Here is a 22,704-nt window from a genome sequence, read left to right as displayed (position 1 = left end):
TTCACGGAAGCTCCATAGTGTTCCGGGCGCGGTGAGACTGTGGCTGCCATGTTGGTGCCTGGCAGAGCGGCCATGTTGCTTATAGACGCGCATGCGGCCATGTGGACTATAAAGAGAAGTCCCGAATTAACTCGCGTGAGGAAAGCCATAGTAGAGCTGCACGCGAAGTAGAGATTTTTTAAAATGAAGGATCAGTAATTTCTTTTGAGAGTTTGATACTAACAGAACTTTTTCACTGGGGGTATAGATTATGTTTCCATGCATTCATTTACAAATACGTAAAGGATATAGCTTTTGCGTTGGTTTCGTCTTTGAGGGAGGAGGACTGAGGGAGCAGAGATATTATAAGGGGTCTACAAATACATATTCTCACTCTTTAAACCAAATTTACAAGAATCATATGTAATAGAGTCCTCATAATGGGGCTCCAGGGAGGGTCTTCTGAGGTTCTGGTTGCATTGTTGCAGACTCGGAGCTTATTGCATGAGTATGTTGTTTGTGAAAATAAAGCTGAACATTTTGATATGTGCACCTCTGTTGTAGCAAACTCATATAGAAAAGTTTTTGTTGTAATGGGGTTCTCTGAATGGTGTCATTTAGGAACCACTGATTTATCAAATGTCTATAATGCTAAACAGTGTCAGAAAAAATAGCTTGAAATCAAACAGCTTCTATTACCAAGGAGTTTCTGGTGTAGTAAAAGGAGCCAAGACTCAGTTTATTGAATCATCTTTACAGTGTAACACTGCATGAGCATAGGCTCTAGAAAAAAACGTGATGGCAAAGAAGAGGAATTGAAGACCAGATAACCCAGAAAGGCATTGGAAAGAAGATGGCATCAAGGTTAAGCCTTGAAGTGACAGCTGGGGCTTCAATAGGTGAAGCTTTAGGAGAGAATTTCAGGCCAAGAACATGACAAAGCATAGGTCTAGACTAGAGTTAGGAAAGCATGATGTAAGCCCTGCTAAACCAGATTATTTGCCAGAACATAGAGAATTATATTTGGAAATTTGGGGGCATATTTATGTTTCCGTATTTGAGGCTAGATTGCAAAAGGTACATGTTACCTGAGTAAAGAGCCTGCAATCTATTCCAAATACAACAAGGAACATTTTAGGGTTTGTGGATATGAAGTGTTTTGAGATTAATTTGGTGTTTAGTTGGATTGTGATGGGGAAAAAAGGAGAGATTAGAGACAGGGAAAATGGTTAGTAGCGTATTGTAACTGTGTTTGATGGCGGACATTTAACTGTGAAGCTGGTTATGGATAGTGGTGGGAAGGAAGGGGTGAATATGAAGTATAGAAATGTATAGAAATGTGGCAGTTTCATCCATTTATTCAGCAAAAAATTTGAGTGAGTCCTGTGAGCTAGGTACTGTGAAGATTTAGTAGTGATCAAAATACTAATTTCCATCTCACTTTCTGAACTTAATTTACTTCATAGATAATTTACACTATCTTTTGAGATGTGTAACTTTGTATAGGTTCCTTGAAGTAGAGGACACAGAAATGAATATGAGTTCATGTGAGCACCTAGACATTTAATTCTCAGGATTACACTTAATTAGAAGCAAAAATGCTATCTTCCTCAGCTGAAATACTCTTGGAATAGTTGGCTGCTTTGACATCATTGAAGATTACTCAAGGGGACTGCTCTACCTGAGGGTTTTTGCTTCTTTTAATAGCGTGGATCTAGAAACTGCCCTCAAGAAAGCAGACAAAGGATGCTTTTGTACTTTAATTTGGGACGTGTCCTCTGTGGTGTTTAGACACATGTATTGTTGCTGTATTATAGAACCATTAGAGGTAATTCTTCACAAATCTGAATCCTCACTGTTATCACTGGTTCTTTCAAGGTCCTTAACACAAAGAAATGAAATATAGAGAAATTACATAAGCAATAAAATTAAGTAGTCTTGGGGGAGAAAGGACTGGATATAGCCCTGCAGAAGATGCAGGGGATTAATTCATCTTAGAGGGAATTACACAGGTCAATCCCTAAACAGTATAAGCATTTTTGTCTAGGAAAGAAAGGATTTTCTAGTGGAAGAGATTCATCAGTCTCTGGCAGGATTCAGGATACCTGAGGCCTGGATCGTCTCCTCTTACCAACAGAGAAAGCCAGAGAAGTAGCCCACGTACAGCTGTCAGCCAAATCATGAGCAGCTACCATTAGTCTTTGCTGTCACATCTACTTTAGGGAAATTATTGAAGTATAAATTAGGCAAATTTTAGGAGCACAGGAGGGCTCTGATCTATTAGCTTGATCTGCTTATAGAGGGATTCTTTCTAGACTCCTCATGACCAGTCTTCTTAGACAGTATGACTTTGCCACTTTTCCCATTAAGAAGTAAATCTTTCCCCTCCCATTTGATCCGAGCTGGCCTTCTGACTAGCTTTGGCCAACCCAATGCGGCATTAGTGATATTCTTTGAGTTTCAGAGCCTACGCCTTAAGAGGCCTTGCAGCTTCTGCTTTTGGAGCTTCTGTTTGGAGACCTGGGTTGTCAAGGAAATCCAGGTATCCGGATAGATAACTGAGAGAGTGAGAGATCACCTAAAAATGGAAAGGCCTTCTTAGATCCTCCAAGCCAAATAGAAGCAGCCAGACTGAGCTCAGTTCTCACCTCACGGGACATAGACAAGCCATCTTAGCTGAGGCCTGACTAGAAAACCCATGGAATCAGCAATGGGTTACTGATACATCCACAATGCTGACAAATACTGCTTTTCTCACTTGGTTCTTTGGCCAAAAAACAGTTTTTTCTTTAGGTTTTTGTCCTTACTCAAGTTTTTTATTGTATGATCAAAAACAAATGTCCACTGGGATTAGTCAATCTGTAAATATTAGAAAAGACAAAGAAAAGAGCAGTTAAAGTTGGGTCTAATTGAGAGCAACACTAGCTAAGTCTGTTTGGAATAAGGAGACAGATGTTCCTTGGTTTACTACAAAGTTCCAGGATCAGTAACCAGAGTCCCAGGAGCAGGAGTCTGAGAAGTGTAAATGTGCCAATAGAATCTAGGCCTTTTTCAGGGGTGACACAGGTTGAGATCTCTGAGATGCAAATGCTGAGACAGAAGTCTAAAGGTTTCACTGGGGAATGACACTTGGAAAAGAGCAAGAAAGCAGGATTGAACAAGGAGAGCTGTCAGATTGTGATGTGAACCTGACAGTCTCTGCCAGGCCAATGGGTAGGGGGCATGGGAGCATTAATGAGCATTTTCCAGAGCAAAAATGCTCATTACAGTTTCATGTTCCACAGGAACAACTATGCCCCTGTACCAACCACCACCCTGCTCAATCTCTGGCCAAGGGCTGGAGAAAAGCAGGACAGCTGGAAGCTGTCAGCTAGCCAGGCTTCCTGCAGCTAGGTATCCAGTTCCTTTCTGAAGGAACATCTCTGAAACAGCACATTTCTGTATCTACCAAGAGGACTTGGTGTTATCTTATAAATAAAGGATCCTAAATGGTAACTACATTAGTCCTGAAGTTGTTGTATGGGTTGAGTTAGTATATTTGAGTGTTTATTATGCAGAATTCAAGAGAATTGTATGCTGTTCTCTTCTCCATCTTTGCACTGAATTTTTTTCCTCCTTGGGAACCCACAGGCCATTGTTTGTCTGTCATAGTATTTCTACCACTGTATAAGAATATCTGTTGACATTTTCCTCTGCTTAGACTGAGCTCCCCTAGGGGCAGAAGTGTGTCTTACTTATTTTTGTACCTACATAACACTTCATCTCTGAATAAATCCTCAAAAAGTAACCAAATGAATGAGTGAAGAAGCTCTTGCTTTACTGATGCTTTTGTCCATCCAGTTTGAAATGGATCCACTATGTTTATTTCATGTAAATTGTTTTGCAAGCAGAGTTTGTTTATATTTCAGCAGGTTAGAGTTAAGTCACCTTCCAAAAAGTGACCAAATGAAAAGTGGTTGAGCAACAAATGGTGGGACTGAGGATGGGGATTGGAAGGGGCTGTAAGAAGGAAGGAGCTAAAAGGCTCTGAGAAGAGACAGAATAAATTAAAGATGAAGAGAGAAAAGAAAAAGAAAGAAAAGCTGTTAGATAAGAGGGGTCAATAAAAGAAGACAAAGCAGGAGAGGAAGAAGAATGACAAGGAGACAGAAGGGGAAAGAGAGCTATGAAGGAGGGGGGTAGGGAGTCACTCACAGCTGGCCTGCCCAAGGAAGTATCTACCAGTAGAAGCCTCCCCAACAGCTGTCACCATAATGGGAACTGGCATCTAAAGAGAAGGCAAGTCTAGTTTAATTACTTAAATGGCATTATCTATGTCCAACAGGGGTAGAGGAGGTAAAGGGAAAAGGATTGGTGACCCGCCTCCTTCTGTAGGCTGAAAGGAAAAACAGACTTTTTTTATAAAGCTTTCCTAGGAGCTAGAGACAGGAGGCATTTCTTCCCCAGTAGACTTCACAGGATTCCCATGTATTCCTACTAACCAGTACTGCTCTGGTGGGGGCAGCTAGAATCAAACATCAGTTCTTTACCTTGAATCGAGCTCAGAATAGGTTTACTCACCTCCTCCCTTCTGTATTTCAGCCAGTCTCTCATCAGCAATCTTAATGATGTAGCAGGAAGCAAGTGCTATCCTGATCATTGATAGCAGCACTAAGACTGGCTTTCTGCTGATTTGGGTCTTTAATCCAAGTATACCATTAACTGGCTGAGCAATTTAGGGCAAATAATTCCACCAATCCCATCCCTTTAACACTAGCTTAGTGATACTACATGGAGAGACAAAGTAAAACACACACACACACACATATATTGCTCATCTTGTTTCTGCAGATAACTAATGTCAGCTTGGCTGGCCTTGGATTCAGGAAAGACTATAAAGAAACAGCTTCCAATTCCAAACAAAACAAAAAGCAAACTAAAACACAAGATCTTGGTGGTAAAAGGTTCTAGGCAAAGAGAAAATCTAGACAATGACTGCACCAGAGGGCATATCCTCTACCTTTTGAGAACACCCACTCCATTTCCACAGGGAAATTACATTCACTGGAGGTTGCTTTACGACACAGCTGAAAAATTAAACACTTGAACACCATATGTTCAGCTTTGGCAGGAGATGTAGGTGGGAAGAGAATCTCAATGTTAGGGAAGGCCTGTATCACACCCCAGCTGGCTATTTAGTCATGAAATGAGGAGAAACACACAAATATTTGGTTAAAACACCTTTAATGAAAAAGGAAAGACACTAATGTCTCCCCTGTCTGCTCTTCACATTTTACTATGTTAGGAAATTCTGGAGCCTACACCTTTGGAGGAGAAGCCATTACTCAAATCAGTCAAGTCAAGAGCAAAACCCTTACTCTCTCCTCCTCAGAGCTCCTGTTCCAAATAATCATATGTTAAGAGTAAATACTACACCTCATTACAAGACAGAGATGCAGGGAAGACACCACTTGGAGCTCATCTCCCAAAGTCTGGGATTCTAAGAACCAGACGGTGGCAGAGACATAAGCCCCAGCCTATGGACAGGCAAAATGGGGAGGAAATGGGCCTTGAGAGAGAAGAGGAAAATATAAGGGGCCAGGGAATAAAGGAGGGAGTTATCTAAAACTAGATGCACACTAGTGCTAGGAAATCCCCCATAACCCGTGGTGCACTATTGCACACTAAATCACCAGTAATCCAAAAGAACATTCAAGAGATCCATCCAGTCAAGAATTCAAGCTCCCATCCCTTGTACCACATCCCTTTCTTAATCACATAGATTCCCAGCAAGCTGATGCTTTAGCAACACTCCTCAACTCTCCATCATTAGTCCTTCAGCAACCCTCACCAACAATAACTGGTTAAAGATATGAACTTCATATTTCCCAAAACATCCCACTGGAAGACCTCTTGGCAAGAAATCCTCATTTCCTAAATTTGAGAGGTCATGATGGACTGTGAGAAGCTGGCCATGTGCTGGCATATTAACCAGCCAACACCTTTGCCTTGATGTGACCATGAGGGAAGAGTGAGAGAAAAGTGTCCAACTCCCTTCATTTCATCCTACTCCCTCCAGCTGAGACACCACATGCACACACTATTGCATCTTCGCCTCTGGCACCTTTGGGAGCAAGAGGCAGGAGAAGTAATGTACAGTTTGCTAGTCCTCTTCTACGATGGCCTTCTCAGACGCCACCTTGGATGCAGGAGGCTGAAATTGGAAGAAGGAACTCTCTTCTCTTGGCCTCTCTGGATCCCATTGCTGGAGGCACCTTCCTGTCACAGTTCCTGGGCCAAACAGCCCTGCTGGTTCCAGGCCTGAAGCGGTGATGCAGCTGGAACTCTGGGGCTTGATGGGCAGATCACTTGACAGGAAAGCTGTATGCTGGTTCCAGAAACACAGGAGGGGACCCACCCTTACCAGCTGGGCAGGAATGTCCTGGGACAGGAAGTACTGCAGGCTGACCTGGTCACCAGAAAGGAGTGGCACTGGGCCCTCCAGAGATAGCTGCCAACCCCTTTGGGCTGGGCTACAATTCCAAATGTGGTGCTCAGGTGCACCTGCCAGAGGGAGAGGAAAAGAGGAGTAGGGAGAAGGGTCCCCCCAGGGTAGCTGAAGAGGGTCTCTTGGGAATGTGAAAGCTGTAGAGAATCTATTTTCCTCAGGTACAATGAATGAAGAAGGAAGAAAAATTCCTCAGGGAGCCATACCCCCATGAGCACAATGACTTCCAAGCTCAGGGACTAGAGAAAAACCACTAGAGACATAGAATGTAAGAAATTGGAGAGAAAGATTCAAATAAAGGCTCAAATATCTTAAAGGTCCTTCTACAGAGCTCTTAGTTTCTGCTCCCTCAGTGAAAGGGCAGCAGGCACAGAAAAACAGGCTCATGGGATCGTGGGGTCTTCTTTTCGGGGAAAGGGGGACAGCCCTGGAGAAGTAATGGAGGGTGAACAGCCTGGGACCAAGGAAAGAGCAGCAATATTCTGAGGGCCATGGGGGACAAAGGATTGTACCTGGTGGTGAGCCAGCAGCATGTGCTTCTTGAGGGTAGCCCGCTCCAGAAAGCCCTGCCTGCAGAAAACGCAAGTAAAGAGCAGCCCCTCCTTGGGGTGGGTCTTCTGATGCTCCTCCAGGACTGCCTGGGTGGGGCAGGTCTGGCCACACACCTCACAGGCTTTTCGGCTACTGCTGTCTCCTGGCTCCTTTCTCATGGCTTCCTGCATGCTCAGCTCCTCCACCATGGTGCCACTACCTTCCCCTCCCAGGGTGAGTGTCGATGTTGGGCTTGAGCTCCTTTCTGGTTTGCCCCCCTCTTCCGTGCTTCCTGCAACATCACTGCCTCCTGGCTCCATTGGCTGTGTCTGGTCCAGGCTATCAGGTGGTGGTGGTGGTGGCGGCAGCAGAGAAGGTGGTTGAATTGCTTTCTCATTACTGTCCATCTCCTTCCCAACTGTGGGTGCTGCCACCACCGTCCCCCCTTCCTCCTCTGCCCCAGATGCCTCTTCTGAATCACCACGCACCGATATTGCCTTCTCACCTCCACTCTCTGAGCCTCTTCCTGCCAGGGAATCTTCATCAGTCACATCTTCCTCTTCTTCCTCGTCCTCCTCCTCCTCTTCCGACAACTCCTCTTCTGGGGATGGCTGCTGGGAAGGCTGCTGGGGGAAATTTCCTGCCCCAGAGACTGCAGATTGCTCAGAGCCATTCTCCTGAGCAGCTCCCCCGCCTTCAGGGAGCATGGTACCACCGTTGGGGATCTGGCCCCCTAGGTGCATCCGAACATGTTGCTGCAGAGTAACAGCATTAGTGAACTTCTTCTGGCAGATGGGGCAGGAGTTCTGGGCCCGGGCAGCAGGACTGGCCTTGTGGCCCACGAAATGTGCACGCAGATTGCCCCGGGTGGAGAAAGCTCTGCCGCACACTTTGCATTTGAAGGGCCGCTCACCTCCGTGTTGGCCATAATGCAGACGCAGTGCTCGAGGACAGCTCAGCACCCGGAGGCAGATGACACACTGGTTCGGTCCAGATGAGGTGGAAGCTGAAGTTGCAGGGGCAGAGGTGGTGGGAGCTCCTGAGGCAGTAGAAGCCACAGGCACGGTTCCTTGTCGGTCAATCTTCTCTACCAGTTGCTGCAGCTTGGATGTCTCAGACGGTGAGGCCCCCAAGGGCTCTAGCACATAGGGGAAGGGGAAGCTACTGGTGGATTTCAAGTGGTTGGTAAGCAGTGCCCAGCTGGGCAGTGAAGTCACCAGCTTACTTAGCTGCATGCGGGCTGCTGTGCCACTTTCCGCCACCCCGGCGATGGCGGAGCCCTCACTGCCTGGAGGGGTATTTTCATCCGCTTTACTCTTTGGCTCTACTGCTTTCATGAGTACAAACTTATTGAAAGCAGGGAGCGCAGGTGCTGTGGCTGGGCCTGCGCTGGTGGAGAGTAGCGTTAGGCTCTCTGTGGCACTGAGTGCTGTAGTGGAGGCCACCAAAGGCTTGCGTTCCACACCAGCACTGGGCATGGCTGCCTCCTCCTCTGCCTTCTCAGGCGGTACAGACATACCGTAGGGGAGGCCGCTGCTGGTGATGACGTAGTCTAGGTGCTCCGGCACCGGGTGAGGGTTCATCTGTACATGCGGGTACTTCTCACGGTGCCGGTGGAAATGCACTTTGAGGTTACCGCGAGTGGTGAAGCGGTTGCCACAGACATTACACTTATAGGGCCTCTCCCCCGTGTGGGAACGCAGGTGGATCTGCAGGGCACTGTCACTGCCAAAAACTTTGGCACAGAAGCGGCATTTATGCCGTCCACCAGGCTTCTCCAAGGGGCCCATCACTTCCCCAAAGCCCAGCTCACCACTTCCATTCTTTGGCTTCAGGAGCCCTGGGGAGGCAGCGGCCTCCAGGCCTCGGGCTGCCCCAAGACACTGTGCTGCCAACAATCCTGTGGTGCCTGGGAACGCCAGATGAGGGGATGCAATCAGTTGATCTGTGCTGCTCGGCAGGGCCGGGGACGCAGCAGGGGTGGGTTTGTGGCTTCGCCCAACTCCTCCAGCAGAAAACGGGTGCTGTGACCCCAGCGGATGATAAAGGTGGAAGAAAGCCTGCTTAGGTGTTTCTGCCCCTGAGGAGGAGGAGGAGGAAGAGGAGGAAGAAGAAGGTGCCAGAGTCTTGCCAGTTTGGACGGGTTTGATGGGGCTGAAGAGGGGAAGCAGGGGCTTAGTAGAGGACGTGGTCCCTGTCCCAGGTAACTCTGAGGGACTGGTAGGGGTGCCCACTGTCTGGCCAAGGGAGCCAAGCAGCAGCACCTGGCGGCAGATTTGCTCAGTCATCTGCATCTGATGGATCTGTCGCTGCTGTAGCACCCGCAGCTCTTCCAAGATCAGAGGAATGTTCAAGTGTCCGCTGCCTACGCCTGGGGGCGGGGGAGGAGGTGGAGGAGGCGGGGGCACAGGGGTGGATTCTGGAGGTAACGGGGTTGCTCCCAGCTTGGGACTGGCCAAGATCAGGCCCCCACCTCCCCCAGCTGCAGTACCTGCGGCAGCGACCAGGAAGTGCCCCGCAGACTCCTCTGCCCTCCGCTCTGGGCCCCAGGTGGGATCTGTGGGGACAACGGACCCAGAATCCGGAGGGCTGTTGTGCTCTGCCTCCATGACCTGGGGACTAATGTGGCCCTCAGCCCGAGGTTCAGAAGAGGTCGAAGAGTTGTTGGGGTTCTCCTGGCCCCCAATTATCACCATTACAGGGGGGTCAGTAGAACATGCGTTCTGGTGGGCGAGCAATTCGGTTGGGTCAGTGAATTGTGCGCAGCACTTGGCACAGACCTGGGGGTGGTCCTCCTCGCTAGCATCACCTGGGGAGAAGACAAGGAGAGAGCATGGGTGGCGCGGTTTGGAAGGGTACACGGAGGCTATCATTAACAACGGGCCCAGGAACCGCTGGTGGGGGGTGGGGAGATGAGCTCACCATCAGGCCAGGCAGAAAGCTGGAGCTCGGTCCTGACCCGCCTGGACACGAGACACCCAGCATGGGGCGGGGAAGGGCGGGTGGCGGGCACGCTTAAGCTACTGCCCTCCCTACTCCCCCCTCCTCGGGCCACCGGCGGGTGCAGGGAAAGGGCTCCTACGCAGAGAATCGTGCATTTTATCCCATCCACGGAAAGTCTTTCCTCTGGCTCCCGTGCGTCCCTTCCGCCCCCTCGACTGCCCCGGCCGGACCGGCCCTACCGCACCTCCAAGCTTCGTCGGCTCCCCGCAGGGCCCCCCGAGACGAGAGCTTCTCCCGCCTTCGTGCGCCATGGTTGTGGAGAAGGTGGAAGGCCGGGGAGAGTAGGAGACAATGGGTATAGGGACTCGGGTTGGCGGTGGTGGCCGCGGGGGCTGCGACAGCCTGTGCACCCAGCGGCCGAGGCTGCAGAGATGGAGATCCGCGGCGGGGGCAGGGAGCAGCCGCGGAGGGGGAGGGGAGCGAGGAGGCGCGGAGGAGGGGAGGAGCTGGAGCGAGAAAGCTGGGATAGGGGAGACGGGGGAGGTGCTGCTGGGGTGGGAGGAGGGAGCGGCAAGCAGGACGAGGGTGCGTGGAGGCGGGAGCCCGGGGCCCAGGAGGGTTTCCGGAGGCTCAGTGACAGGTGCTGTGGGGCATGGTGGGATCCACCTTTCCTTGCCCTCTGCCAGCTATCCCCCCATTTCCAGATGCCTTTACCCAAGCCTACACGGCCCCACCCCCGAGTAAGCTCAAGGGGGCACAGTGGGAAACATAGTCCTGCTTAATAGAGCAAAGCCGTAGGCATCTCTTATTTTTCTTCAGAAAAAGGATCCGCTGAGCCTGGAAAACGTGGACTCCACGGAGAAGGTGGTATGGTCTCCTCAGAGGTCTCAGGGCCAGAGGGGGAGCCCGGAATATCCACTCTTCATCAACACACAGGCACCCCAAAGTACCCCAAGTTTTGTCCTATCTTCTTCACCTCCATTCCTACCGTACCCCTTTCCCCCCGAGAAGTTTCTCAGGGTGGAGGCTCCATGGAAGTCAATTCAGCAGTCTTTGCGGAACACTGAGGCCCTCTACTCCCTACCCTTCCTCCGCAGAATAATAACCAAATCCAAGTTACTCCACAGAGCACCGGGCCCACACCCATAGAGTTCATGCTTAGTTAAGGAGCCATCTCCTGTTTAGTATCCTCTTCTCTATCCTTCTCCCTCTATTTCCCTTCTCTTGCAACATTAGCGCTCTGTCACTATCAAGGACAACTTGGTTTGGGGAGATGCTCGCCTGCGGAGGTCTACAGAGGCCCACCTAGCTCTAACCTGAGAGGAGGGGAGCTCCTGAGACAAAGGAAAATGCAGTCGAAGCTACTAGGCAGCCTCTTTGTGCCTAAAGCCCCTTCAGCCCCAACGTGGTTTGAATGCCTAGAAAATACTTAACACCTGCCTATAGCCACAGAGGCCGCCTCCTATTCAGAGAAAGGACAGGGGAGGGGTGAGGTGCTTCCTAGACCAGGCACCCTGGCATTCCCTTTTTACCTGGAAATGAAACTCAATGGGTTTTCCACTTCCTGAAAGAGTATATCTTACTTACAGGAAGTGACCACAAATCTTTAGGTTTGTGGTTTGCCAGATATAAGTAAACCCATGTTGTTCTAATCCTAGGTCTATTCTTGCCTGGCTGGTAAACTGAGGCACAGTGGTCAGTCAAACCCACGCATTGCCACCATTTCCCTTTTGGAAAAATGGTAATATTTTAGCAGTGCTTTCCTCCTCAGATATTAGGGGGGACAAAAACTTGAGAAACTCATAACAAATAATATATACATATGAGAGTTTAAATTTGGGGAGAGTCCCAAATATCATGGATTAGCATTTGCACTGTCAATCACTAAGCAATCAAAACAACCTAAAATACACACATACTAACATTAGATCTGTTTTTTATGTTGCTTATTAATCTTATTCATTTCTAAGATAAGCTATTGGATAATATCATTGGCATATGTCAAGGGTAAAGAATCTTTCTGAGGGGGAGCTGAAATAACCTAATGTTAGTAACATCCTCTTCACTTTTCAAAATTCATTTGAAATAAATGTTGATGTCTTTTTCAATTGAAACCATTTTACTGAATTATGTTTTGAAACTTCCGGTAATCATGAGAATCGTACTAATGTGAATGACAGTTCTAACCCAGATGAGCGCCTCTGCCAGGCCTGACCTTACAATGAGGGAGTGGGTGAGCTATTGCAAATATGGTGAATCACAGGTTAGTGCAATGCTGTTTATTTTTACACATATGTAAATTGAACCTTGGAGAGGTTAAGTGCATTTTGCAAGTTCACACAGTAATGCAATGAGGCCGGCATTCAGAATTTTGACTCCTGTCCAGTGCTTTCTCAAACACATCAACATTGTGTGGCTCCCCTAGTGCTAGAGAAAGGGCCCTGTGTGGCTCCTACCTGCCATTTGCTCTCTGGCTTCAGTAAGAGAAGGAATCAGATGGAAGCTTTCTACAGAGCATTTGTTAATTAGCATTGAACATTTGATATCAAGTTGCTGTTTTGTCAAGTCTTCTGACAAGAAAAGAAATACTTTTCTTTTCATCTCCTGGGAAACACTGTCCCCTTTTTTGCTCTTTAATGAAACTTGCTTTCTGATGTGTAATTTGAGCTGCACTCTTCCTTAAGGTAAATTTAGTCCCTGGTGAAAGGTGACAGATCAACAGCCACCTGTAAGACGAACCCTCTATTTCCAGCACTTTGCACTGCCCATCCTGAAAAGGGGGGCAGGATTCTTAGGCAGACGTGAATGAAGTCATAAACACAGGACTAAACTAAGCTGGTAATGGTGTCCCTAGATAGCAGATAAGGTGAGGTAAGCTATCCTGGGCCATGTGCAAAATCTGGGATGGATATTGGACTAAGACCTGGATATGCTTGTTTAAATTTATAAAGAGCTGAAATGACAACGTAAAAAGAAATAAAGTGGCTCTCTAAACTGCTGCTTTAGGCTTGGAAGAGAATGGCTGGGGGGAACCAGGGAGAAAAATAGGTGGGTAATGCACAGCGGGGTGCTACAGTTGAATAGTGGTTCTCAAAGTTTGCCGCCCATCAGAATTAACCAGGAGAGATTTTAAAAATCCCTTTGGCTAGGCCTCACCTCAGACCAGTTAATTCAGGATCTCTGAAGGTGGAATACAGGCATCAGTTTGAGTGTAAAGCTCCTCAGGGGGTTCTAGTGTACAGCCAAGGATGAGAACCACAGTGCCTTTCAGAGGACTGCGCCTCCCAACACCCCTCTATCCTGCTCCTCACAAACCCTACCTGCGTTGGACCTGACCTAGACAGAGGCAAAATGAGCTACTTAATGCTAAATCTGCCCATCAGGCTACCTCTCTACTCTGCCCTCAGCCACACTTCATCTTGCTTAGATCCCCCTTCCGTGAAGAGAATTGGATAAGATTTACACCTGGCTGGGAATTTAAGGGCCTGGTTGCCTTTCCCAGGGTGTGTGCATCTTGAGCCCTATTTCTCATTGTTAGATGAAAGGTTTTGCTCTACATAGAGTTCAAGCATCATCCAGCCATTAAAGAAACAAAGCACACACTATGTAAGCAGCTGCCTAAATTTACTGTGAACATTGGACCAACACTAAGTGGCAGTGTCGATAATTATGAACTGATTCTGTAACTGCTGTGATAGAACTCTTCTAAGGGAGAATGTCCCATCTTCTCATCCTCACTCCTCTCTCCTAAATACATACTCAGACTCCTCTGCCACCCATAGCTTGGTCTGTACAACCCAGTAGACAAACAGGCACAGGGATTTGTACATCTGGTGCTAAGTGAGAAAAATGTTTGTTTCTAGAATAGGAATATCTTAGCTCACACACACAAAAATTGTGCTTTTAATAGACATTTTTCTGATATGGAAGGACTCTGCATTTAACATGGAATTCATACCATTTTGAATAAGGAAGAGACTGTAGAGATCTGAACCTCTCATTGAGCACATGGTTGACAGTATCAGCTCTGAATCAAACAGACCTCAGTTCAAATCCCGACATTTTCTAATCTTTGTGACCTTGGGGAAGTTTCTCTAAGGCTTGGATTTCTCTTTAAAATGTGGGAATGGCCACCAAAGGGAATCAAGTTTTATACAGGCTACTACATGGATGAGCCTTGAAAACATTATGCTAAGTGAAATAAGCCAGACACAAAAGAACAAATATTGTAGGATTCCATTATATGAGGATTACCTAGAACTGGTAAACTTGTAGAGAAAGAAGGTAGAATGGTGACTGTGGGGGGGCCTGGAAGGAGAGGGGAATGGGTAATTAGTGTTTAATGGGTATAGAGTTTCAGTTTTGCAAGATGAGAGAGTTCTGGAGATGGGTGGTAGAGATGGTTGCCCAACACTGTGAATGTACTTAATACCAATGAACTGTACACTTAAAAAGGGTCAAAATGGTAAATTTTGCTATGTATGTTTTGCCACAGATTAAAAAATACATATCTAATGGAAGTAATAATAGTGGCAGTTGGGAGGAGTAATGAAGAGGAAATACATAAACGGCTTAACATAGTACCTGACAAATAGTAAATACTCTACAAACATGGGTAATGAGTGTTATTATTTAAAGGCCAAAAGCCAAAGCCCTGCAAGAAGAATGGACCTGCCCAAGGTCACATGGCTTCAAGGTCCAAGCTGGATTGAAAACCAGGTTTTCTGCTACCTTATCCAGTGCTGTCACACCCTACCTGAGTTAACTTTCTATCTGCTCAGAAATCTTTTTTTGACCTAGGAGTGCCTAGAGCTGAAAAGCTCAGGGCTCAATACCCTGAGAGATGATGCTCTCTACTTCCACATATAAAGAGAACAGAGCCCTCGAAACTCTATTTTTGCCTTTTTCCCCCTTTCGCTGCTCTCAATGTCTGCCAACTTCCATTTCTCCCCTTAGATCTGTTTGGCTGTTGTCCTGGTTTCTCCTTCTCACTAAATATCTGGGTTTCTGATCGTTTCCTTTATTTCCCAGATGTGCTACTTTACATTTCCCCTATTCACTTCCCTTATGTTCTCTAATCCAGATTTCTAGACTCTGTAGGGGAGAGAGAATTTTTTTTTCTCTCCAGAGTTTTGTGGTTTTTTTTTTTGATTTTTTTTTTTGAGAGGGCATCTCTCATATTTATTGATCAAATGGTTGTTAACAACAATAAAATTCTGTATAGGGGAGTCAACGCTCAATGCACAATCATTAATCCATCTCAAGCCTAATTCTCGTCAGTCTCCAATCTTCTGAAGCATCTCTCCAGAGTTTTTAAGTAAATAGACTATTTCCTTCTTATCACTTACATGCCATAACTATTCTGTTAGGTTTTGGTGTTCTGGTCAGGGCAGCTGAGCAAAAACAGGTCTGGAAAACTGGTTTTCCAGACAATTTCTTGTTGACATCTTTGGTCACTGTAGAGATGAATCTTTTCAAATGTGCAACAACAGCTCAGCATTTGTTTGTCACATATGGTAAACATTGCTTAAGGGCAGGCCAAGGCTTCTGAGGACGTTAGCAGCCCCTGAGCCTACTAAATAATGTCTGCTGATGCTCACAATGATGCCCAGAGTGTCACAGGTACACCAGAAGGGACACATAAAAGCCCCCAAATAAGAACTCTCCCTACCTAATTTTGGGGCATGCAGGACACGAAAATGTCTCTGGGGTAGAAGGAAAAGTCAGGTTGCCTGAAAGATCGCATAAGCAAATAGAAACCCTGTCTGTGGAAAAGGAGAGAATGGGAAATCCACATCTTTTACCAGAGCAGAAAGGCATTTTATATTCCATCAAATATACCCACCCATCTTACAGATGAGTTCCAATTACATGCCAGGTCGTGTAAGTAGCCCAAGATCTTTGGCTCTCAGGAGATTTCTGATAAAAAAAATCCTTAGGTTTTAAGGCAGATCTTAAGAGGCTGCTACTGCTTCCTTGCTCCATATATTTATGTTTCTGGCTTTTATGGCTCAAAGGCAAAATTGCAGCTAAACTTTTTTGCTGCCTTTGTGTTCAAGCCTGCACTGTTTCTGTGGGGACGGCTTTATAGCAGCATCACCATGCCTTTAGTTGTTCAAGTGGAAACTATTTCTCCAGGGGCTTGAGAGCCACTCAGGGCAGTTGCAAAAGATTTCTTCTGACTCCCTCACAGAGTTTCCCTCCACAGTGGTATGGAGAATGAGTGATCAGACTTGGGAGATGGGGGGAAAGGAGAGGAGAGGATGCCTCTTGGGTGCGTGGTGGGTAGGGGGAACTCAGCACTGTTCCACAGTCCAACCAGCAGGAGAGCAGGACCAGGAGGCCACTCTGAGGCTCCAGGGGAAGTCTCCTGGAGAGCAACAGGAGGAAACATCCGGTGGCAGCGGCTTTAAGGAAGGCTTTAAGGAAGGCTGACGGGGCCCAGGAGGGAAGGATGCCACCACCAGGAACCTCTAAATATGGGCACAGTGGGATCTCAGCAAAACAGTGACTTAAGGAGGATGTGTTCTGCCCAAAACACAGTATGTCTGTTTAGGCTGCTCCACAGCACATGGAGCACTGATTTGATCTCATCATTTTTTTTTCTTTTTTACAACAGGTGGAAAGGTAAGTTCAATGCAGTTTAGTTTTAGTCACTACAAATACATTTTCCTAGAGCCTTTCATGGCACATATCTCATAAAGAAATACTGAAAGTAGGCTAGAGGTTTCTGAGCTTTGGTCTGATTTTAGCACTTGCAGGAAGTGCCACTGTACTCACAGAAAATGATCATACCAGTACCCATGTGTATTAAACACCTATGTATGCTAGTTATTTTTCCAAGGGCTTTACACATATTCACTAATTTCAATTCTCCCAATAACCTAATGAGGTAGCAAGGCTATTCATCCCCATTTTACAGATGAGATAACTGAGGCAAAGATAGGCACAGTATATCAACCAAGGTTGCACGGCTAACCAAGTGGTTTAGCTAGGATTTGAATCCTCAAAGTCTGGCTTCAGAATCCCTGTTTTTAATCCTACACTACATTGTTGGGTGAATCAACTGTTTGCTAAATAGACAGTTTATCCCTGGGCCAGGACTTCCAGACTTTTCCGTATGAATATATGTAGTCATACCAATACGTCCAAAACTTGCTTCATCCTAAGAAACAAGGGGGGACTTGCAAAGATTATAGACTTTCAGACTCTAACCTAGATCTACCCACAATGAAGCAGTTTGGAAAACCCTAAGTTAGTGGAGCATGAGGAACGTAGGTGTTTGTCCTGACAATGCCTGTTTCTGAGGCTTTGGGCAATGTCACTTCTCCATATCCTAGTCGCTCTATTGCCTGCCTCTTATTTACTGGAATGCTATAAGAATATGTGAAATTTTCCTCCTCATAAAGAAAATGTTACTTAAATAAAAAGATGATAATATATCTTCATAAAATGATGTGCATGTATTAACAGGTCGTGGTAATGCATCCCTTTTTTTTTCAGCTTAGCCTCCCTTGAGGCACAAATGTAAGCCCCTTGTCCAGACCTCTCCTCTAGCCTCCACCCCAGGTGACATGGATACACACCTCAAAGCAGGTTGCAGCTGACCGACATTAGCTCTCTCCCTCTGGGAGCTCTGATCTGCTCTCAGCTCAGCCCAACAATGAGAAACTTTTTTCTTTTCTCCCTCAGGGGAACCTTCACGTTTATCCAATTCATTCTCTTGCAACCCAACTCTCCAGAAAGAAAAGGGGGGGAAATTCCACCCCTAAGAAACGGTCTTCAGGTCTGAGGAGGTTACTTAGCAACGGCACAAAGACCAGTGAGCAAAGGGGGACCTGGCAGAAAACTCTTGGGTGAGGAGACAGAGCCAGTTTGAAAACTCCATTTCATCCAGAGAAAAACAAGGGAAACACAAACAGAATCAATCCTGAGCAAAGTCGAGCAGGGCTTCTTCCCAGCACAGGTCATCATCTCCTTACTCACTGCGTCCAATTTCTTCAAGCCTCCAGGGCCTAAGTGCCCCCCCCCCCACTGTGTTCCCCCACGGCCCGGGTGCCCTCCCCTTACCCTGGCCTGACCCACCACAGGCTGGGATTTAGGGCCCCCCGCTCCCCTCCCCAGGCACCCACCGTTCTCAGACGCGCTGGGACCTTCGCAGTCCGAGATTAACTGTTGGGGTTTCCGCTGCTTTCGCCGCGACATTCCCGGGTAGAGAGAGGTGGGCTAGGGAGGGGCCACGCTCACTTAGTCTTAACCCGGGTGACTTGGTCTGCTCTCTCTCTTGGGTCTGAAGCCAACTGATGCCTCTCCCCAGGGCAAATCACTGTGAAGCAGAGATGTTCTCCCTTCCCAGAGACAGACAGACAGACTCGCGGGCGCTCTCTCTCTGATTCTCTGTCCCTGACTCTCTTTCTCTCTCAATCTCTGCAAGTCTTTAAAGGGGAGACGCCCCCTTTTTTTTCTTCAGCTTCTTCCCTACGCTTCTGCAGCTCCCATTGTAAAAGCAAAAATCCTAATCTTTCCGCACACTCTTTTCTTTTGTACTGTGGAGGAAAGGATTTAACCCTCTCCTACCTGCGGGGGCTCTCCAGGCCTTTCCCTGTGCTGTCTGTCCAGAAAAATGCCCCTGTTTGTTTTTCTAATGCCTCCTATGAGATCTTCAGTGCTTTTTGGTTCCTTCGTGATTCTGTGCAATCTTGTTTGATGAGGTGACTGCTAGTGCATAAACTGAAAGAAGAACTTTCTGGTATATCCTGATTATGAGGCCAAGGAGTCAGCTATTGCGAGCTGAAACCGTGGAGTAAAAAGCTGGCAAAAAGCCATCTTCCTAAAGATGGAAAGTCATCATAATAAATTAATATAGAGAGAGGTTTCTATAATTCATGAAATATGTTCATGTACATGACATATTTTGAATATTACAACTCTGAGATTAGCATGGCAGGTCTTACTACTACTATTTACAGACGATCCCCTTTAGAGATGAACCAAAAAACCCAGTAAGGTTAAGTAACCTATCCAAGGTTGCACTGCACAACTATGGTGTAAGAGGAGACAGGCCTGGAAGCCAGGTTCATCTGACAACAGTCTAGCTTTATATATTTATATATATTATTAAAGGTACATATGCCACCAGACTCTTTGCATGAAAAAAAAAGATTGATGTTAAGGAATCTCATTTAAAATGGCAGCAGGGTCTGTGGCTCTTCTATTTCTCCTACTCCTTCCAGCTCTCAGGGCTGAAGGGACACCACCTCTGAGATGAGGTTAACAAGTTCTGTGGTACTCCACAGTGGAAGTTATAAGGAGGCACTTTCGACTCAATATAAAGGAACTTTCTAATAGTGTAATGGACTCTCCACGGAGTTTGTGAGGTCTCTAGCATATGTACTCACAGAAACTGAAAACAATTGTGAAGGATTGCATGGAAAGAATTTTCTTACAGATATGAAGTTTGACCTTTAAGAATTCCTCCATCTCTAAAACACATAATTTGGCGATCAATCATGTCTCCCCTCAGCCTGCATGCCAAAGAGTGATTCATTTTTTGTTCTTTAACATCTGGCCATGCTGTTCCTACCTGAATTTGGAATAATACTGTGCTATTGGGCATTGAATATCTAGATATGCCCTATCTTCAGCCATAATGCGTATATCCTTTTTTTTTTAACCTTATTTACCTTTTACTCTCCTGGCTGAGATGAGAGAACACCAGAAACACCTCAGTTACGAGAATGTGAATTATTTTGCCTTTTGGAGCTTAGTGAGGTAAATCTCTGATGGCTGAGTCTTCAGAGAAAAGCAAAGCAAAGCTCACTCACAGTGTTGGGTACAAACTTAAAGTTCTTCCTTTCTTCTCTTACATTCAAACTCTTTAAGAAATACTAAGAAAGGGAGAGGGACACTAGAAGGGTTGCTGTGGTAAATGAGGCAGGTACCCAACATCTGGAGAGAATGGGGAGGCACTCTGATATTTGATTTGGAATTCACTGAACCTCCATTATTTTCCCAGTCCTTTGGGGTCAGGCCCCTGGGTGGCTCCCTCATAATCCACCCTTGGAACTCTTGCTGACATTGTCTAATTTATCCTATTAATGTCCCCGTGGTAGGTGCGGTTACCACTCAGCTACTGCAGAGGACATGGGAACACTGAGGCCAGGAAATCTGCTGAATTTCTCAGTGGAATAGACTAGATGTCGCCCCTGTTTCCATCATTCACTTCTACTTTGAGGAAAAGAAAGTAGAGAAGGAATACAGTTTTTTGCTTTTCTCAGGAGTCTGTGAAATCTCCATGGGCAAATTTGGGAGCCCAGTATTTGTTTCTTTCCTAGGTCTTGTCTGTCTGATCTTTTCCTATTTCTCTCCACCCTCCTTGCTGGCCTTATTGTGAAAGGAAAAGCTCTTCTCCTCTGCTGCTTTCTTCTGCCCTCCCCCATTTACCATTTTTTTCCTTTTACCTCTCCACTGTGGCCTCTTGACCTCCCCACAGAGTTACAAAAGTAAAATCCTGGAAGAGATGCTGCTGTGGGAATGTTAATGAGCCTTCCCCACAAAGGGGCAAAGACTTTACTTCACTGAGTTGGAAAAAAGCCCCTTTGAAAAGGGGTTTCTGTGTGTGGTGAAGTGGAGAGGGGAGGAGTAGGAGGGGAGAAAAGGGAGAGAGAGAGAGAGCGCAAGAGGATGAAACGGAAGGAGAAAGAAATGAGAGGGAGGCAGGGAGACAGACTTGATAGCAGAAGAGAATATTAAAACAAAACTTTTCTTTAATTGGTGATTTAATTTTTGGAAAATGTTGCCTAGTTTTTTGACCTTGTAAACGAAGTGCTTACATTTCCAAGAAACTGAAGAGGCACTCAAGGGCATCAAAGATAATAAAGGGTAGGGAAAAGGGACTTATCCTGGCACCCTACCCCGGGTTCCTTCCCATGTGTGGGAGCCAGAGAGGCTCTAGGAGAAATTTTCTGGATGAGGGAGCTGGGGGTGAAGATAAGCTCCTTCTTCTGGCTTTGTGGTTCCTTCTATGATAATTACTAATTTTATCAACATTTTCTATTTTGGCTTCCCCAAAGGCTATTGGCCCAACAATTTTTTCTCTCTTCAGGAATAGCTTAAAGTACTGTTGAGGTGTTTACATCAGGGAGCCAATTTTCAAGCCTGATCACTTGAGCATCATCTCTGTATCGGTTGAGCACTGGTTGCCTCTGAATGAGTTAAAATGGATGTGAAGTTATATTTATGGTCAAAATTAATTCCTTGAAAAGCAGATATACTGTTGCCTTTTAAAGAAAACCAGTTGTAATGTCTGACTCTCGGAGATTTTTCTGCACATTGTGGTGTCACCATAACACTCCAGTTAAAGAAGCCAGGAACTGGGAGGAACAAAAAGAAGGTGACTGGAATGACATCCTTGGAAGAGGAAGATGAGCCGATCAGGAATGCTGATTCCTAGAGCTCTATACACTCTGGGTGGACTCACTGTAATCACATGGGGAATTTATCAAGAATTCACAGTCCTTGCCTCCATCTACTTAATCAGAGTCTTTGGCGGTGGGGCCTAAGGTTTTTCAATAAACTCTTAAGTGATTCTTTTGCAGAGTCAAGTTTGAGACAATTGTGCTTGTCTGGTGGTTTCTAAGCCCTAGGCTGTAGATTCCTAGGGAAGAACAGTACTGTTGCAGGGAATCCATGTACGTGCCAAGGCGGCCAGGCCTGTAGTCTGAATAAATAACATGCTTCTCAATACGTATATATATATTCCTGTTGGCCAAGTATTTGTTGATGTTGTTGGGACTAATATACTTCTAAGTCATTTAAAAGTGTTTTTAAACTCATAGTGGCTTTTGCCCTAAAAATACAACTATAGTCATGTGGGGGTCCAGCAAATTTTTTGGTATTTTATTCAAGGTGTCTGTAAGAATATAGTAATTTATCCTCCAATCCCATGTATCAATTACTCTTCTTGCTGTACTTATGCAAATAATCAAGACAACTGTTAATTATTTTCTTAATCCAGCTACTTCTAATAAAAATGAGGGTGATTTTAGAGAAAAAGTATTGTTTCAATAATGCAGTCTTATCTATACTAAATCCTAATACTAGTCATTGAGATGTAAACTCGATCCAGAATTCTAGTTTCCCCATAATACCTGGCTATGATTCTCAATTAGACTTTTCATATTTCTAGTTCTCATATTCAGCCATGCATTCTTAATCTCATCAAGTTTGTCCTTCCAGAATGGAAAATCCAACTTCAGATGTTCCTACTTAACCTAATAACAATTTCTTCTATTTTGCCTAGAAGCCACAAAACTGCAAATAGTAATAGAAATGAAACCCAGAATAGACGCGCCAACCTTCCGAGGCCCTCTCAACTGACCAGTGTTGGAGACCTAGCTGCACCCTTTACTGCGCCCCCTCTCGGCATGAAGCAGCCAGAGCGGTCGTCGCTCCCTTTCCCTAGCAGCAGCTAGAGTCTCCATCTGTAGAAGAGGAATGAGACAGGGACCATAGGCTTAAAATAAGGTGAGAACCTCTGAAAAAAGCCCAGGCATAATTGTCACCGGCTTATGTGCTTGGGACCATGGGGCAAATGGAGGATAAATTAGTATATTCTTACAGTGTCTTCTCTCAGGACACTGCTCTCAGCATTACTCCTTTCTTTAGTTGTAGGAGGCATTTCCTCTACCTGGCAAAGAGTTGGATCCTCAGAGGAACTGGATTTTCATTGCAAGGGAACTAAACTAGGGACCTAGAAAGGCATG

At 46.0% G+C, this 22,704-nt stretch overlaps 1 protein-coding gene across 4 annotated transcripts; it reads right to left on the bottom strand.

Annotated features, from left to right (window-relative positions):
• Positions 1-5,169: 5,169 nt before the first annotated feature.
• SALL2 (spalt like transcription factor 2) lies at positions 5,170-18,348 on the bottom strand. 4 transcript variants are annotated; one of them, XM_037017588.2, is made up of 4 exons: positions 18,073-18,348; positions 7,503-9,806; positions 6,979-7,036; positions 5,170-6,346 (listed from the first exon to the last, which is right to left on the bottom strand). In XM_037017588.2, the coding sequence occupies exons 1-4, from the start codon at positions 18,143-18,145 to the stop codon at positions 6,241-6,243; spliced, it is 2,541 nt and encodes an 846-aa protein (XP_036873483.1). In that variant the 5' UTR covers positions 18,146-18,348; the 3' UTR covers positions 5,170-6,240. The 4 variants fall into 4 exon arrangements, with proteins under 4 accessions (XP_036873483.1, XP_036873482.1, XP_017508379.2 ...); XM_037017587.2 differs by having other exon boundaries at positions 5,170-7,036; positions 18,073-18,347; XM_017652890.3 differs by having other exon boundaries at positions 5,171-6,346; positions 6,979-9,806; positions 18,073-18,345.
• Positions 18,349-22,704: the final 4,356 nt, after the last annotated feature.

Source organism: Manis javanica, chromosome 8 (assembly GCF_040802235.1).
Source record: "Manis javanica isolate MJ-LG chromosome 8, MJ_LKY, whole genome shotgun sequence".
Taxonomy (NCBI): domain Eukaryota; kingdom Metazoa; phylum Chordata; class Mammalia; order Pholidota; family Manidae; genus Manis; species Manis javanica.
The sequence above is the reverse complement of the archived record's forward strand: the minus strand, read 5'-3'. Positions and strand labels throughout refer to the sequence as shown.

Bases quoted from the DNA above. Each gene is read 5' to 3' on its own strand.
- SALL2 (XM_017652890.3), bottom strand. From the start codon at position 18,145: ATGTCGCGGCGAAAGCAGCGGAAACCCCAACAGTTAATCTCGGACTGC. The intron at 9,807-18,072 runs GTGGGTGCCTGG...TCTTCTCCCCAG, and splicing joins TCCCAGCGCGTCTGAGAACG to GTGATGCTAGCGAGGAGGAC. The intron at 6,347-6,978 runs GTACAATCCTTT...TTCTGGAACCAG, and splicing joins TGCTGCTGGCTCACCACCAG to CATACAGCTTTCCTGTCAAG.